This window comes from Brassica oleracea, chromosome C9, assembly GCF_000695525.1.
Source record: "Brassica oleracea var. oleracea cultivar TO1000 chromosome C9, BOL, whole genome shotgun sequence".
Classification (NCBI taxonomy): Eukaryota; Viridiplantae; Streptophyta; class Magnoliopsida; order Brassicales; family Brassicaceae; genus Brassica; species Brassica oleracea.
Window position 1 is genome coordinate 13,243,995 of NC_027756.1, and position 18,423 is coordinate 13,262,417.

At 36.5% G+C, this 18,423-nt stretch overlaps 2 protein-coding genes across 11 annotated transcripts; both read right to left on the reverse strand.

Annotated features, from left to right (window-relative positions):
- Positions 1-2,934: 2,934 nt before the first annotated feature.
- On the reverse strand, positions 2,935-11,187 carry LOC106318121 (lysine-specific demethylase JMJ25-like). Of its 9 annotated transcripts, XR_001265297.1 has the most exons (13): positions 10,108-11,187; positions 9,893-10,008; positions 9,709-9,808; positions 9,482-9,614; positions 9,340-9,403; positions 8,541-9,240; positions 8,114-8,443; positions 7,722-8,039; positions 7,571-7,643; positions 7,420-7,505; positions 7,183-7,302; positions 6,404-6,909; positions 6,313-6,331 (listed from the first exon to the last, which is right to left on the reverse strand). XR_001265297.1 is itself a non-coding variant. In XM_013755974.1 (12 exons), the coding sequence occupies exons 1-12, from the start codon at positions 10,891-10,893 to the stop codon at positions 3,088-3,090; spliced, it is 2,913 nt and encodes a 970-aa protein (XP_013611428.1). In that variant the 5' UTR covers positions 10,894-11,187; the 3' UTR covers positions 2,935-3,087. The 9 variants fall into 9 exon arrangements, 8 of the variants coding, with proteins under 8 accessions (XP_013611428.1, XP_013611431.1, XP_013611433.1 ...); XM_013755974.1 differs by lacking the exons at positions 6,313-6,331; positions 6,404-6,909 and adding an exon at positions 2,935-3,174; XM_013755977.1 differs by lacking the exons at positions 6,313-6,331; positions 6,404-6,909 and adding an exon at positions 4,056-4,608.
- A 1,709-nt stretch (positions 11,188-12,896) lies between these two features.
- On the reverse strand, positions 12,897-18,273 carry LOC106313921 (probable leucine-rich repeat receptor-like protein kinase At5g49770). Of its 2 annotated transcripts, XM_013751857.1 has the most exons (20): positions 17,568-18,003; positions 17,372-17,495; positions 17,218-17,289; positions 17,035-17,109; positions 16,864-16,935; positions 16,612-16,776; positions 16,445-16,519; positions 16,264-16,335; positions 16,092-16,163; positions 15,939-16,007; positions 15,764-15,838; positions 15,595-15,666; positions 15,373-15,507; positions 15,230-15,300; positions 14,822-15,103; positions 14,589-14,735; positions 14,378-14,514; positions 14,074-14,293; positions 13,735-13,970; positions 12,897-13,432 (listed from the first exon to the last, which is right to left on the reverse strand). In XM_013751857.1, the coding sequence occupies exons 1-20, from the start codon at positions 17,665-17,667 to the stop codon at positions 13,013-13,015; spliced, it is 2,691 nt and encodes an 896-aa protein (XP_013607311.1). In that variant the 5' UTR covers positions 17,668-18,003; the 3' UTR covers positions 12,897-13,012. The 2 variants fall into 2 exon arrangements, with proteins under 2 accessions (XP_013607311.1, XP_013607310.1); XM_013751856.1 differs by having other exon boundaries at positions 14,822-15,300; positions 17,568-18,273.
- Between the last annotated feature and the right edge of the window lie 150 nt (positions 18,274-18,423).

Here is an 18,423-nt window from a genome sequence, read left to right on the forward strand (position 1 = left end):
TTCAAAATTTTTGTGTTTCAGCAAAAGTGGCATTGGTCTTTGGGAATCACCGAGAGGGTGAAAAGGGAATTTGTTGCAAAGGCAAAGACCCGCCTTTGCAACACTGTCTCCGATTGGAAGAACAAGTGGGAGATCTACGGGTATGAGGGAAAGCCCACTGAGCTCACAACGGATGTGTGGGATGACCTCATCGCCTATTGGAAGCTGCCCTCTTCGATCAAAAAGGCCAATTCGTGCTCTGCTTCTCGAAGAACGAATGATAAAGATGGTCATTTACCCATGGTTTACAGAACCGGACAAAAACCTCATGTAGGAATCCGTCTAGAAGCTGTAAGTTTTGTTTTTAATATTTATTTTAAAATTTTCAATTAATTTAGATTTTAATTTTTAATTTTTTTTGTGTAGTTAGAGAAGACGAGAGTCTTACCATCTCTGTCTGAACTATTCAAGATGACTCACGCCACATCCGACAGAGTTTTTGTGGATCCTGCATCTGAGAAACACTTCCATGCAGTGGCTGCTCGGATTGAAGAACGGGAGACGCAACTAACCCATCAGTCTCCCGATGGATTACCCGTCACATTGACCACCGAAGAGGTCGACAGAATCTTCGAAGAGGTACAACTTAAAATTTTTGTTTACATTAATTTTAATATTTGAACATAATTAACTATATTAATATATGTTTTAATTTTATAGGTGGTTCCTAAAAAGAAGGGACGGACATTCGGCATTGGCTATGTTAACGAAGTTGCAAGGGCAACTTCGTCATGCACTTCGAGACGGGATGAAGAGAATTCTCAGATGAAAGCTCGAATAGATTGCCAGCAGGTTCGTTTAGACTATTTTGAGGATCTGCTAGACGTGATGGCGGTGGGAAACCCGACTATGCAGAGAATGTTGAGGGAGAGACGAGCCGCTCTTGGGTTGCCAGTACGGGATCCCGAAGAGTCCGATTCAAATCGTCAACAGCCAAGCAACCCCCACCGATTACTTCGAGAATATTTAGCTTTTTTATATTTCGGTTTGTATTATGAATTTAAATATTATTGTATGACTTTTAAATACTTTTTAAAAATGCTGTAAAAAAAATACTTTTTTAAAATATGTTTTTCATTTTCATATTTCGTTTTAAAATTTAAAATATTCTAAATTTTGAATATTAAATATAAATTTAAATTTATTATATATAATATAATAAGAATCGATGTAAATTCCTCGTCAACATTACATGGAGTTTACATCGAAAGTTTACGAGTGATTAACATCGAAACTTTTACGAGGGTTTTACATCGAAACGTTTACGTGGACTTGACAACGAATTCGTTTACGTGTGCTTTACATCGAATGAATTACGTGGGCTTTACCACGACGCGTTACGTGTCTTTTACGACGAAACCTTTCCTTTCGCTTTACGAGGAATTTATTTCGTCGTAAACGTAACGAGTCTTTTACGACGAAACCTCCGTTACGACGAACATTTAATAACGAAACGTCTTTCGAGGTTAATTCGTCGTAACACCCCGTTGACGACGAATTAATCTCGAATACTGCTCTCGTAAAAAATATGTTTTCTTGTAGTGTTTAAATTCGTTTATATTTTGTGTCTAATTTATATATTTTATTCATTAAGGATATAAATGATATTAACCACTCTAACTTTTAACATGATGTCTCAAATGAAAAAAATCACTTCGTAAATAATAGTACACATAGTTGATTAGTAAGAACTGAGTGAAAGCGAGTGTTAAGAGAGCTAGAAGAGACATATCGAGGGTATGGACGAAATATCATAGAGGTAATTTCTTATCCTACAGAATATAGTTGGTTAGAGTGAATCAAGCGGAAGCAAGTGCGAAAAAAGTTTGAAAAGATATATCGAAGGTTTGGACGAAGTACAGAGGTAATTTATACCTTTGTTAAATCTATTGGAATTCCCCTACATGATATTTTGTTCTAATTAATCAAATCAACTTTAATTATGAATAAGTATTATAATCAGTTAAATTTTATTAGATATTGCGTATTTTAATATTTATGTAAAACAAACTTTATTTCCTTTAAATATATAAATACATTTATGTAATTATTTTCATTTACAGTAATTAACAGATACTAAATTTGAAATTAATAAATTATAACATTTTAAATAGTCATCCATAGTTATTATCACATTATTCATGAATATTATTTTATTAATTGATGTGCTTTGTAAATTATATTTTATCTTATATTTAATAATAGTAGTAGTTTAGAATTAATCAACCGCTCAAATTTTATAAAATAGTTAATATGTTAATACTTAATGTGAAAGCATGCTCTATTTTGTTTAAATATACTATATATTATATTTGAAATTCATAAATTATCTAACATTTTAAATACTGTGATTTTTGTCTATTATTATGGTCGAAAACTAAAATACTATTATTACAAATAAATCATTTCCTGTTAGTGTTTAATACTATTAGTGAACTATAAAAATTTTGTATTTTTTTTTTAATTGTAATATTTGTTTTAATGGGATTTTATTTATTATTGTTATATTTTTTGATATCAATAAGATTTTATTTTTAGAGTCAATTAACTCATAATACAAAAAAACATGGATATTAATTAATAATCTACCTATAACCGTAAACGTTGGTGTCTAGCAATCAAGGTATCATCATGTGAGATTTCAGATATCACTGACTAGTTTCTCTTATTTTTATATTCACTATATATTTCATTTTTATTAATTCTAATCATATATATTATACATATTTATGTATTACATATTTACATGATTATTTTTAATAAACTTAAGTGGAAGTGTTTATAGTTTGTTTAGGTGGACAAACTAAAAAGGGATAAAAAAACTCTAATTATATATTTTTTTTTTTTGATCAAAAAACTCTAATTATATATAAGATGACAAACTAACAATGTTGTTTTGCTTATCTTATCATAGAGCTTACATCTTTTTCTTTTAATATGTATACAGAATCCAAGTCCCTCCCTACACAGCTAAGGCACAATAAAGTAGCTTATATAGATAGCTATGCCTTCTTGGCCAGACCGCACTTTCCAAAAAGCAGTCTTCAACTATTGGAGCATTGGTTTGACCTCTTCCGATAACATTTCAAATTCTTTGAGAGTTTGCTCGATCGCATAGATCACCATCTTCTTTATCTGTTACAAAAATAATACAAATAAAAACATTAAATGGCATGCCCTGTGAATATATATCAAAGAAGAATGGAATGAATATATAGCACCTTCATCAAATACATGTACTAACTAAGAAATATGCAGAATATTATCCTATCTAAATACTCGCCAGTATTACAATAACGAAAAGTTGACAAGAGCATATGTTTTTTTTATTGTTATTGTTACTATTTTTATCAGTAATAACACTTGTAACTTAAGGCTTTAGAATTTAGATTGTGTGACTTTTGGCTGTGACATGTTTGAAGCACGTTTCAGGCGAACATAGCCAAGACGTTCCAAGGACGTGCAGAAGAGAAATGTTATCTCCACGCAGACCAAGTCAGAACTTTGACTTGTTCAAATAACAATTAAGGTGAAGCAGGATCATGAACAACAACAAATCCATTTTGCAAGTTTGTTCTTATGGGTAGGATCATGAACAACAACGAATCCATTTTGCAAGTTTGTTCTTATGGGTAGTTCCTACATATGATCGAACTAATGGCATATACAAAAAAGACTTGAATTCTCGATATTCTGACTATAACAGTTCCGAAGAGCAGTCACTCAATTTTGAGCAAAGTGGAATCCAAAAGGAGAGCATTTCTTGGATATAGGAAATGATTTATATATTTGTCTTTAGGATTCATTGATTGATAGAGAATTTTTAGTGAATCCATTGCATATGTTAGTTAGGTCTCATATCATGTGAGGTTGGCGGCAAAGAACATATGTTTTCAAGGTCTGGTTTAAACGAAAAATGGTCACAATTTCAAACATTATTAAGCAATTCATATGACTACTACAACAGTTAGAAACAAATGCGTTTGCAGATACTAATGTATTTCTGACAATTCTCCACCAATTGAAGCCACATTGTTGTGAAAACATATACTTGAATTCAGGATAACAACCATCATTCAAGATCTAAGATCACTTGCCCAAATATAATGAGGTAATTAGATCATTTAGATATTTGAATATTTGGCATCATCAAAGATCTAAAAGATCACTGGACCCAATATTTTTTATGTTAATCAAAAGCTGTACTTTGTGAACCACTCAAAATACTAGTGCATATAAAGACGTGTTCAGCAAGCAAAGCAGGCAAACATATAGAAAACATCAACAAACTTTTCTTTTCACACATGGAGGATGATCCCTAGTAATGAACTTGAAGGCTCTTCCATTATCACACATTATTGTAGTCGATTTATTACTTCTTTAGAACGTGAGAAGAAATCAGATTCGCTTGGCTTGCACGTACCGACAACCCACTCAGTATAATGCTCCAGTCATTGGCCTAAACGACAATCATTTTTGTCGCTATGGCGCAGAGGAAAACGCCTTAGTCCTCTAAGGCAAGGCTAGTTCGGAGCATCTTGTTTTTGTACGCCTTGTGCTATTTAGAACCTGATCGGTCGGATTCAAACATGATCAAAGATCATACCATTTCAAGGATGCAGCGATTTAGGTATTGGTAGTAAACCAAGAGTTAGTAATTCAAAAGATGCATTGTGAACCTTATTTAATTGCATGTAAGATAATGCCTACTAGTGAAATGATCTCCAACTAACTCAGAAAGAGAATGTCGAAGAGAATGGTGCCTAGCCATTGAGAGCGTCTACATCTTTGTAGAGAAACAATACCATCTTTGATTAGGCCCCTTTTGCTTGCTTTTCTATTCCTGTTTGGACATATGGTTCCCACAAAGATCAAGTTGGTCGGTCAGCCATGTGATGCGCAAGAGCTACTTGGTGATCCCTAGGTTGCCACACCTCAAGTTGATAACACCTTACACCGTTGCTGCTGTTTCTAGGACGACCGACACCTCACCTGTACTGGTCTCTTAGAAAGAGCGGCTAAACGATCAGATCAGATAGCTGATGTGGAGGGTGTTAGAATTTTGAAACCATTGTTTATAGCTTTATATTCTACAATAGTTTGTTGAAAACATTTCAACACCCCTACCTTACAATTTTTTTCTTTTACAATTTTGTTTTCTTATATTTTTTTTGTGAAACATATTAACAATTATTGATTAAAATTAAATTACAAGAATTAAGAGTTAAACAAATGTTTTAAATAATTTTTGTTATCTTTTTTGTTTTATAATTTTAATAAAAACAAATATTAAAGGCGAGAAATAAAGAAAGTTATTACTAAAACAAATAAAATTACGAAAAACTGAAAATGATGTTTTTAGTATCCAAATATAATGAGACTAGTTTCTATTTATAGATTAAAAGAAAATATGTTTGTTATAATTTTTATTATTAAAAATATTTTATTATAAAAAAAATAAGTTTCAATTATTGGGTGTAGATAAAAAACAAAATATGTGGACAGCCAATGAAAAGCTGACACATGGCAAAAGGGCCCCAAAAAGTGTCAACCCGTTGAATCATGTATTTCTTTTCTTTCAAAAATTCAACACCCTCGTTGCAATGTATTCAAATTTTTGAATTAATAATTCAAGGTCTAGGACATGTATCTAGCTAGAACTTCTCTCTAGGCAACGTTCTCTGAGGCGCCATCAACTGCTTTTACTCGACATTGATCAAGCTCGCTGGCATCGATGTCTGCTATGTTCTCCTATTCTCCATCCAGTCCACCACCACCGCCTCGCTTTACTTCATGTTGTCATTTCTCTCTGTCGCTCCAACTCGCTCCCCTCATTGTCATTGTCTCCCAGGTCCATCTCGTAGTCGCCGCCGCCGCCACTGCTCCTCTCATTGCTTCCATCTTTCCTGTTTCTCACTTCATCGCTACATTTCTTGCTTCCCTCGTCATCACTGTCTCTCCGGCTCATCTTGTCATTGCCGCCACTCCTACTCCACTCCTCATCGCCGCTCCTCTCAGTCCAAGTGGAAACGCTGGATCTACTAAGCTCGTGGTCTCACTCACCAGATCTCATTTTCTATACTTCGCTGCGCCTCCAGCATTTCACACCGTCTCAGACTGCGACAGTCCTTGGTGGTGCTGGCTCTGCTTTCATCACGGTTTGGATTTGCTCCGCTCTTCTCCTACCTTCTCACATCCATTGTGCTTCAGCCTGACTCCTCGAGATTCACTCTCCTTCGTACGTGCGTGGGCTTGGCTCATGGTTGGGTCTCTCAAGGCCCATCTTCAAAGCCTACTAACACAACAAGGCCCATTAAGAATACTTGTACTGCAAGAACTACATCTGTACACAAACTATTCCGACCCTCTCCTTTGCATTTGCACTATCAACCCCAAACCTTGCAGCTTCACCGGCTTCTTCGCAGCCGCACATCAATATCAAGTCTAGAACTGTTACGATGAGGCTCCTTGTTAAGTTCAATGTCTTTCCCGACGAGCTCTTTAGAGCCAAAGTTCATGATTTACGTCCGTCCTATCCTTCGTTGCGCTACATTTGCTACTCTCCTGCTGAGTTCTTTAGAACTGGAGTTTTGTGCTCAATCTTTTTTACCAAGGAAAATTTATGGAGAATCATCCACCACCTCTCTCTCTCCAGAGATCCTAGCACCATTCGAGACGTCTACCACCGATCTCAAACCCCATTAGATGGGTACTTCAACATCAGTTTTTTTTACTTCATTCTGTTAATTCGAAGGTCGGCTTCATATACAAAGTGAAGTTTCTCTACGGATTTCTTCTCTGATTTACCACATCTATTTTTTTTTATGATTTAGTTGTCTTCGTTTATCACTTTGGCGAGATTCTCTCCGTCTAATTGGTGTTCCAAAAGAATCATTAAAGTATATTTCAAATACAAATTAATTTATTTATTTTGAAAATAAAAATTTGGTCATTTTTGTTAGATTACGGTTCAAATTGATGTGGGGTCCATTCTAAAATAATTTTGTGTTTCAAGTAAATTGGTTTGGTTCAAATGCCCATCCCTCCTAACTTGATCCAGATATCAGACTAAAAATGTGCAATAAATAAGCTCACAAAAACACGTAAACAAGAAAAAGAATGGTAAAGAGAGAAAATACTTACCTCAAGTTTGTCCTCTCTGGCCTTGTGGTTCTTGGGAAGTTGACGAAACTCTTCGGTAAGACGTAGACACTCATGGATGTTCTCTGGTGACACAAAGTCAACTGCAACTTTAGTGCACGACTGTCCCAACAAACACATCACAAAGACAAATTCTCTCAATTAAATTTTCAATTACATCGCAAATTGGGTAAGGGAACAAAATTAAAGTGGAGGAAGATCAGAAACCATGTGTTTTACCTTTAGATTACGGACTTGATGAGGGCAACCCGCAGGAATAAACACAGCTTCTCCTAGCTTTTGCACAAATGTCCATGGTTCGATCCCTACAATTTCAGATAAACCATTTAGTTTGTCGATACAGAGACCAGAAAAAGAGCAATTTACATACCAAACTCCGCCTTGAGTTTTCTTTTATGCTCTACGGTTAGATAGCATGACTGGTCGTGTATCGGGTGATAAACCTGGATGAAGAACATGTCAAAAAATTTGTCAGTGTATCTGAAAAGTAAACATGTTGTCATGCAGTGGGTGTTGTTTACCTTTGTAACCGGACAACAAAAAGTGTGTCTAAATTCTTTGCAATGCTTTCTTAGATACTCTTCTAACTTTGGAACATCTTCTCTCCTAAAAATGTCCCAAAGAGCACTTCCTGTTTCGTCATGATTCTGCTGTTTTTCATAGCTCAGAATCTCTGGCATGTTCATTCCTTCTTCCTCACGGCCGCAGGCAATGCCATCGTCTTCGGTGCCCTGTTCCTCTAGCTTGTTCTGTTCTCTGTGTTTCTGCTTCAGGTCTTTGACTGCAGATATCTGTTCTTGACTTAATGTTACCTCAGTTGTATGCGTCAGAATATTAACCTACAAAAAAGTAGTTAGTGTTTAGCCATTGAAAAAAGACCAAAAGTGTACAAACAAACTAATGAAAGTTTTACCGCGTCTGACATATCGCAGTGAAGCTTAGTCACGGAGTCACCTCTACCAAGCTCATCTGGAATCCCGTAGGCAATGTACGTTTTCGGACCCAAATCTGGTTTGATAAGTCCTTCAGGAAGCTTTGCTGCAATGTTCAGAATCCCGGTTCTAGGATCGCTATATTCTTGAAAAGGCAATGCGGATATGAACTCGTCACAGTGACGAGGTAAAAGATCTTCAAACTTATCAGAAGGAGGCCAGTCCTTTAGCTTTAACATCTCAGGCCAGAAGTTTCCATAGGTTCTTCCTTTGCTATAACCTTCAAAGAAATGACGAGTATTGATCTCCACCTGAATATTTTATTGATTATTAAAAAAAAGAAAGAGATTAGAACCTATCAATCATTTCAGAAAGTGAAGTATTATAATACGGAATGAAATATTATACCTCACAATTAGCTAAACAATCAATAGCTTTCACTTCAGACATCTTAGAACTTGCTGTTGAATCCAAATTTTCGCATAACGCCCTCCACATAACCATCGGCTCCCAGCTTAAACCATGTGTGTTATCAAGAGCGTTCCCAACGATTACCGGTTCACCCTTTTTCCAATGCTCTTGAAAATGCAGAAGCCCTTCTTCCTTCAAAACATCAAGAGATCGTGGACAGAACAAGTAGTTGTCGCTTGATCCATTCCTAGAAGCTGTTTTCCTTGTCATATCTGTCTCCAAGGCAGAACATTTACATTTCGACACTCGAGGGCTGTTATCGTATGATGCCAAGAAAGCCTCTGCCTTTTGTTCCAAGTCTGAGATCCGGTTCTGTGGTAGGATTCGCTTAAGCTCCAACATACAATCACCACAACCACCTAGCTCTTTTGGTGCACAAGGGATGCTTCCATCGGAACTAGCATTCCACTTTGCGAATGTGTTAGCTTCTACATCCTCCTCGGAAACAGAAGAGGAGCTCGGTTCCATTTCTAAACCATGCATGTACTTGTATCCTTTATTAACATACTGCAGCTTCGTTTCAGGGCGTTGGGACATAGAACCTTCGCGAATCTCTTGACAACAGTTCAAACAAAGCTCGAAAGAGCACTTTGGGCAGCTCCGGTGCAAGTCAACAATTGAAGTTGCACAATGATCACTGCAACACAAATGAACTCAGCAAGAGCCTCTAGAACTAAGTTGAACTTAAAAAAAAAAAGATCCCAACTCTGTGTTAGATAACATAAGTGTGCTTTACCAGTATACACGTTCATCACAGTAGCTCACTGCGCTAGTTACGTCAACTTCAAAAGGCTGTAATCCTGCAGAAACAATTCATAAGTTAGCAGAAAAACGCATATAGCAACATAAGCCATTTATTAGTAGCGTAAGATTCATACCTTGAGCCTTTGCCTCAGTTTCAATCTCTTGATTCTGGGACTCGGATAACATATTCAAAAATGGAAGCATCAAAGCAATTAAGTATTGGAGATGATGGCGTCTTTCAGAATTCGCGAGGTCCCTCTTCGTTGTCTGTCAATTCAAGAGCAGAGATACCAGTTAACAAAGAAACATCTTGTGTTAAAACGACTTCTTCTGCGGATGGATGCTAGAAATAATCTTATACCTCGATTAAACCATTCAAATGTAAGCATCTGTTGCAATTACAATTTTTGTGGCAAAAAGGACATTTATCAACGATATCATCCTCAGATAGATGTGGATACCTGCAAGAAACGACGAATGAAGTAAGGATATCAAAACGTATAGACAGAGAAATAGACTAAAGTTAAGACAAGACAGAAACTAACCATTTCCTTATACATTGAAGACAATACATAGTCTCTTCACATTCACTGCAAACGAGAAGTGTTATCCTTTCCCCTTTTAAACACTGATGGCAAATGGCAATGCGTTCCTTAGATTCCTGCCAATGCAAAAGATTATTTGGAAAAGTTCAGTACATGAACACGTTTATAGTTCTTCGTTGATTCATACAAAAATAGCTTATGCAAAGACGCGTTACCTTTGAAGAACTTTTCATGCTTTCAGGGTCATCAGAACACCCATTTTTCAAAAGGGAATCTGACACCTCTGAATCTGGCGAACGTGAACGTGATCCACTAGCACGTGTGACATGCTCTGGAGTGTGGGAACCTCTTCTTCTTCGCTTTGTTGCCTGGATCTTAGAAATCATTTGAAGTTCTTCTTCCCAAGCCACATCTTCTTCAAGTTCTGTTTGGTGTCTGTCTCTCTTTCTACCAGTGGATCTTCCATGATCTTCACAAGGTTCCACTTTCATAACATCAAGTCCTACTCTGCGTCTGTTCTTCCTTTTACCCGTGAATCTTCCAGGACTCCAACTAGGCAATATTGTATCATCTTCTAAAGGTTCCACTTTCGTTACAGACACAGTCTTCACCTCGGAGTCTATGCGCTTATCTTCCCCACTCTTCACCCTGAACCTCCTCTTTTGTTTAATCCAATCACCTAATACAACACCATCATGATCATCTACAGAGTGTTGCAGTTTCTCATGAGATGGTGCTTCTTTAAGAATAACTTCAACTCCGTCACTGCCTTCAACACTACCCACACGCGAAAGCCGCTTCCTTTTCCTACTATAGACTCTGAATATCACAGGACGCGGCCTCATGCCTCCCTCTCTCTCCTCTTTCCTGCTAAACTCTTTGGACTTGACTAATTTCAAACTTCTCTTCTTCTTCGTAGACCAAATACATTGAAAGGAAAACAGAGAACTCTCAATCGGACTATAAGCCTTGAAATCAACTCCATCATCGGACTCCACCATTTTAGCTGCAAAATCAGATCAGTGAACGAGAACGGAGGCAGAGATGCTACGAATCGTGTTTGATTTTGAGCTCAGAACAAACAAATCTCAAGTGAATCAGTTCCGCGATAGCACACAGAGAGAGATCTATCGAATCATAAGAGATTGTTCAAATCTGCGAAGAAAAGTGAAATCGGGGGGGATTCGAAGCGACGATGATTCTCTTGATAAATCTAAACCCTAGACGCACGCAGCTATCGATTCTCAATTTCGCTATTTAGCTGACTAAAAGAAAAAAGGAAGAGGGGAAGAGCAACAGAGCATCGTTCGTAATCTCACCGTTAAAAGTAGGCCTCGCATTTTAACCAAGACCCGAAGACCCGAACCGGAACCGACCCAAAAATACTCGACTCAGAACCGAACCGAAAATTTACAAGTATCTTTTGGGTCTAAAATTTTTTTTACCCGAAAAAACCGGAACCGAAAAGAAACCGACCCGAATAGACCCGGATCCGAAAAAAACCGATCCGAATAGACCCGACCTGATAAGAACCGATTTGTACCCGACTTAAAAACATGTATATCTAAAACTACGATGTTTTTGTGTTCTATTTTATATATATTATTTTATAATTTAGTTGAAATATCTTTTGTTAACAACATTTGTTATTATTTTTTAACATTTTTAAAGTAATATAAAGCTTTAAAATGAAAAATTTAGCGTTTTAAAATGATTATTAATAGTTTCATTTAAGTTGTTTTGTAAAATTTTAGATATATATGACAAATATTCAACTAAAGTTGATGGAATTGGGTATATCATATCCTTTTCAGATCCTAAATACCTGAATCCGACCCGGATCCGATATGGATCTGAAAAATTACGGGTATTTTATGGGTATTTTAATTATAGACCCGAACCGACCCAGACCCGAGAAGAACCGATCCGAACCCGAACCAAAAATTTCTAAGTATCTATTGAGTCTAAATATTTAGGATTCGAAAAGATTCGGACCCGAAAAAAACCGGTCCGAACTCGATCCGAAGACCCGAACTCTCAGACCTAGTTAAAAGCACACTTTTAAAGCGCACGCTATTAATTGGACGCGTGGCAGGTGATTAACCCACCGATTCGTTCGCTTCTTCTCTTAATAATACTAGGGGCTGTACGCGTGGATTATGTCTATACTAGTTTCCAGTTTCCACCACATTGGTAAGAGAAGAATTAAAGATGGGTATTCTCATATCCATTAGAATTTGGTTGGGATCTATTCGAGTTTTTAATTTTTGAAACTAAAGATTTCAGTTTTATTCATGCATTTATGAATCGCAGTTCGAATTTTTGCGGGTTGTGTTCAGATAGCCTTTTAATTTATTTATTTTTAATTAGGGTTGCTAAAGTGACTGCTTATCTCTATTGAATCGAATTTGATTTTCTTTGAAGATATTTCTTCACTATCCACAGACGGCGTCACTTGTTTAATCAAAAATGTTGTTGTAGTTGAAGTGAAGTACACACAGTTTCGATGGTGGACTTAGGAAAAGTTTTCATACCGAGATCGAGCTAAGCGAAGAACATAAAAGAAGTTTTGTTGATTATAGCTAAACTCGATAAAAGACTGCATACGTACTCTTGAATAGAACTCAAGTCAATCATAGTTCATTCCAAGGTGCACATGTGCCTAGATGAAGGCATGTGTTTAAAAGGAGGCGAGCGCGCGTTAATTGAGAGGTGATCATGCCTTGAGAAGCAATGCCTAAGATAGATTATTTGTATATGGTTCTCTGTGTTATTTGGATATCTCTCTTAGACAAAGTGTCCTTATATTTATACAAAGATGAAACATAGGATTTTACATTATGTTAATGGGGCGAGTTCATTGTTTAATAGGCATGACGAAAGCCATTTTCAACAAAAATTATCAAGCAGACATATAAATTATAGGTCCACAGCATCCTTAATACTTGACAACTCCCTAAACACATGAGAGTCAAATGAAACTGTAGAAGGTGAAGAAAAGATAAAACAGAAGAAACATAATAAACCAAAACAAATTCATTTACGAGTCCACAATCACGAAGCATCAAGAAAGAAATCATTTATGAGTTTAACAAAAAAAAAATTCAATCACTGGATTTCCTAGCCATAAGGATCACCAGATCCTTTGCTTGCTTCCTGGTACGTTCTCGAATTAGTCGCTGAATCAATATAAGGGTTTAATCCCGCAAGCTGCATAATGTTCTCAATCTCTTTGACAACCTCACCCATGGATGGTCTCTTCACTCCTTCCCCATCCACACATCTCAAAGCAAGATCCACATACTTCTCAAACCCGTTCAGATTTTCACTGTTTGCAATGATAGTCGTGGCCACCAATTCTTGCAGGTCATACAAGTTCCTTGATTTATCCATCTTTGCCTTCACCTCTTTCACCACGTATTTGCCGCCCACGATCGGACTTTTACCAGTTAATAGCTCAAGCATCACCACACCAAACCCATACACATCGCTCTTCTCAGTCAATTGATTCGTCATGTAGTACTCAGGATCCAGATAGCCCTAACACAAGTTATAACGTGAGTTCAGGGGCAGATCTAGAAACATTTTTTATTGGAGAAACAATATGTTGTCCAAAAAAAAATTGGGGAAACAATATTAAAAGTAGCAAAAAAAATTTCTGATGGAAGCACTTTTTCATTTTTCTTCATTAAACTTAAGACATTTGGTCAAATTAACTTAAGCTATTTCAAAAAATAAAAAATTAATAGGGGGCATGTGAGCCCGTATTGTTGTATGTCCCTGCTTGAGTTTAAAATATATATAAGAATGAGAGAAAGAGTTATAACTAATTCTCTACTCACCATAGTTCCTTTCACTTGTGTTGTCACATGATTTTTCTCAGGGTCTCCCACAAGTTTTGAGAGGCCAAAGTCGGCAACCTTTGCGTTTAAATTTTCATCAAGTAGTATATTATTTGATTTGATGTCTCTGTGTATAATTGGTGGATCAGCAAGCTCATGAAGATAAGCCAAACCCTTGCTGGACCCAAGTGCTATTTTGAGCCTTCTAGTCCAATCAAGTCTAATACCATTCTTACCTGCATTATCATCAAAACTAATAAGAGCTTTGATCAAAAAAATAATAATAATAAAAAATAATAAGAGCTAATGAGATTAAAATGAATTGAAATAAATAGATACCTGATAGACCGTCGGTAAGAGAGCCATTTGGAATGTACTCGTATACAAGCATTTGTTCACTTCGATCAAAACAAAAGCCTAAGAGTTTGACGACATTCTTATGATGGACCCTTGAAAGAAGCTCAATCTCAGTTTTAAACTCCAACTCCCCTTGAGAAGATCCTTGTTGCGCTCTTTTGATGGCTAGGAGTTTCCCAGAGGGAAGAATCCCTTTGTACACCTATTTCACCATCATATTGGGATTAATTTGAATTAAACTAATACCATTTCTTGTTTCAACTGAGGCCATTGTAAAGACACAAACCTTGCCATAACCTCCACCTCCAACATCATTTGCCTCTGAGAAGTTGTCCGTGCATTTCCTCAACTCTTCAAAAGTAAATGCTTTTGCTCCCGTTAGCTGCGGAGCATCGACACTGCTTGTACTCTGATTCCATTTGGCTGCAAGAAACATTGTCATTATTTTCAACAATCGTAGAAAAGTGTTTTGTAAAAGTAAAACCATTTATTCTTACCAAAAGGATTATTTTGACCAGTGGCTTTCTCTGCTCTCTTCTTCTGCCTAAGACCGTAAATCCCAGCTATGGTTAACAACATTACAAGAACCACGGCACCAACTACTGCTCCGATGACAATGCCCGTGTTTGTTGAAATGGAACCTCCTACATGTGGGTCAAAAATCAGAGTAGATGAGTAAACCAGATTTATATCCGGTTAGATTGTGTGGTGTTGTCTTTTTCAATAATACCAGAAAACGGACGGTACTGATCAGCTCTGAAAATGTAAGGCCCAAATATTTCAGGAGGGTCATATGTATGAGTGCTAAACGCAGAAATAGCACTATTCATTTCTGTCTGATTAAAGCTCTCCTTGTCCAATGGAAATAACAAGAGGTCTACTAGAAGCTGATGACCAGTTGCAGTCTCTCTAAAGTTTCTGATGGCCACGGAGTCCACTTGATAACTGGGGTCCCTAAAGAAATCTGCTATCCCCTGATGGAGCATTATGAAGTTGGTGTTATTGGAAAAACCTGAGAAGGAAGGAGACCTGAAGATGAGTTTTCCTGTAATTGGATACACACAGCGGCACGCTGGACTCGGTTCCCTGCCTTGACCACATGGTGAACAGTTTATTTGTGGAACAGAAAAATCAGTACTAGGTTGGATTTCTTTGCAGAAGTCACTCTGTTGATTCCCTGCTTCTCGGCACACTGGATTATCTGCCAATCTGTAAAAATACTACACACATCATAAGTAGTTGACTGGAAAAAAATAAAAATATTTGTGAAGTGATACATACATTACTTGGATGCCTTTATTAGCTTCTGGTTTATAATTAGTTATTTCATTGTTTTGTAAATCCACAAGCTCTAATTGTTTGCTATAGTTGGTACCAAAATCCAATGTTGCATTTAACTGATTGCGCTTTAATACACTGCAAAGTCAATTTAAAAAAACAACCCAGTTAATACAAGTGTGAGTTGGCTTCTCAAATGAAAGTTTCATGTTTAGCTTTACTCACACAGTCTGCAATAGAGTAGGGGCAAAGAGCAAGATTGGTATTGGACCTTCGAGTTGGATCCCTTCCATCCTTCTACCAAGTAGAAGACCATTTTTTTCTTTGTAAGCATACACCAGAATATATATATATATATATATATACTGAAGGGAAAAGAGAGTTAGATACATACAATGTTGACAGGGACCTTAATGTAGAGATCCATGATGGAATCAGTGAGAATGTCAATTGGTTATTGCTCACATCTCTGTTATAAACACATTACACCATGTAAGTAGATTGATAAAGAAGTTAGAGAAGGGTTAATTAAGCAGCAGCAATAGAGGAAGACAAATATAGAAACTTACAATGTGTAGAGATTGGCCAAGCTTGTTAAATTTGGAAGGCTACCTGTAAGTCTGTTGTCAGCCAAGTACCTGATATGAAATCAACTACAAACTCTTTCACATCTTTTCATTTACATCAACAAACGCAAAGCAAGACTTTAGTTGCTCACTTACAGTTCATTCAGATCTGTGAGATTATTTAGACTTGAAGGAATATCTCCTGTTAGTTTATTCCTATCAAGGCGTCTGTAACAAATATAAGAGCATGTGAGATTAAAGAAGTAGCATAATTAAATAAATGGAAACTTGAAATTTTATAAAATAAAAATCTTTTTTTACTACTTACAACACTGTCAACGTTTTAACGAGGCCGAGGCTGTTCGGGATTTTGCCTGTGAACTGGTTTCCATCGAATAGCCTAACGATAAAATAACAAATAATATTTACCCCCTTATTTAGTTACTACTCTCTCTCTCTCTTTTTTGTTTCTCGTAACCTTTTTATTCGACGTGTAATATGAAACTTACACATGTATTAAAGTCATGTTTGAGGAGAAGAGCTTTTCTGGGATATCCCCAGAAAGCGTGTTATTCCCAAAGTGACTGCAAGAGGAGGTAAAAAAGAGTAAAGTAAACTAAAGAGGAGTGATTATAAATACAAAGAGAAATGCGAAAATTTGGTATTATATACATACAAATGCTTAGTTTCAAGAAGCATGTCCAGTCCTGGTGAAGAAGTCCCATTAGAAACTGGAATGGTTCCTTCGATCTGATTGTCAGCTATATCAAACCAATTTAGTTTAGATAATCGTCCAATGGAAGCTGGAATTGTTCCACTAAATTTATTTGAGTTAAGGGATCTGTACGGAGAAAACACAAACATTAATACTAATGGATTTATATAGTGGAATAAAAAAAAGAGAGACTTGCTTCAATCAGAATCTTACAGAGTTATAAGTTGTTCTAGAGATCCTATGGACTCAGGGATTTCACCACTGAAACCGCATTCCATAAGGTTCCTGGAGACAGAAGAAAAAGAAAGAAATAGTCAAAATAAATAGTAAGACCAGATAAAAAAAATTATAAGACAAATAAGTACGGTCATCTTCATTTCTTACAAGGTAGTCAACTTCCTGAGGTTACCAATATTTGATGGAAGCGATCCAGACAATTTAGAATTAGATGTCAAATCCCTGTAAAAATATTGGATTACAAGTTTTTTTCTTTTTGAGAAAAAGTATTGGATTATAAGTTGAGAAAAAAATCCATTTTATGCACCAAAATAAAGAAGGAAGACTTACAAGATCTGCAGTTCAGCCAACGAAGAAATATCGGCAGAAAGCTTTCCTTCCAAGTTAAGGTTGCCTAATGATCTTCAACAAGCAACAACGCAACGTTAGCATCTGCGTAGAATTATTAGAAACAAACAGCAAAAAGAAAAGGCATAACTGTTACATTGAAATAACGTGGTTGTTATTGTTACATGTAATTCCAACCCAATTGGTTCCACAAGGATCAGAGCCTTTCCAATTCTCAGGAAACCTGGTCCATTCACTCTTCAAGGCTTGTAAAGCAGAAGCTGCGCCAATTTTTAAAGGAAATAAATATTCCTATATCCGAATAAGTCGGATCATAATCTTAATATACTTACCGTCTAAACCATTTGTTAGCGCTGAAACAGAACAAATTTGGCAAAAAGTCAAAATCAGGAGCATGCAGACTTGAATTCTTGAACTCATCTTCAGAACCATTGTATCAAAACATACTTCGAGAAGAAGTCTCGTTGCTAAGAAAACATGTACTCAATAATGTTATCGGAAAGGAGAACAAGACTTTGCAGAATTTAAATGAAAAATATGTGAAAATAATAAGAGACAGTGGACAATATAAAAACTTGTTCTACTTGAAACAGCTAGTTATGAGATTGATGGAATGTTTCTTAAGTTCTTAGATTAATACGTCAACAGGGTAATTGGAAAGGAATAAACTATGCACACTACATTTAAGAACACACTAGCAATGACCAGGCATTCGGTGGAGAAGGAACTAATCAAAAATAGGAATTAATTATAGAAATAATACGTCAACAGTGTAACTTTCTTATCTATGAGAACATAAGGCACTTGGGATGATGTAGCGTAGATTACATCAACAATCTACACATTGGCCCATAAGGCGGAATTAGGCTGGAGGGCATCACCGGATCATGGACTAAATCGGCACGTAAGATGTCTTGAAGGGCTGGTTCTAAGTGAGCAGAGCCGATTTGGACGCAATCCGATCCTTACATATGAGCTCGGCATGGAGCCATGGATTGTTCATCTTGGACGGGTACATCGTGGATGAGATATTTTGGGTTTCAGTCAGCTTGAGTTAGGGTCGGTCCGGAAATCCAAAACTATATTTAAGTTTAGATAGTAGCATTCGGATAGAGCCGTTCTTAATAATTACAAATTGCTTTAATATTTTTATCCAAATTCTAGTAAACCAAATATGAAAACTGTGAA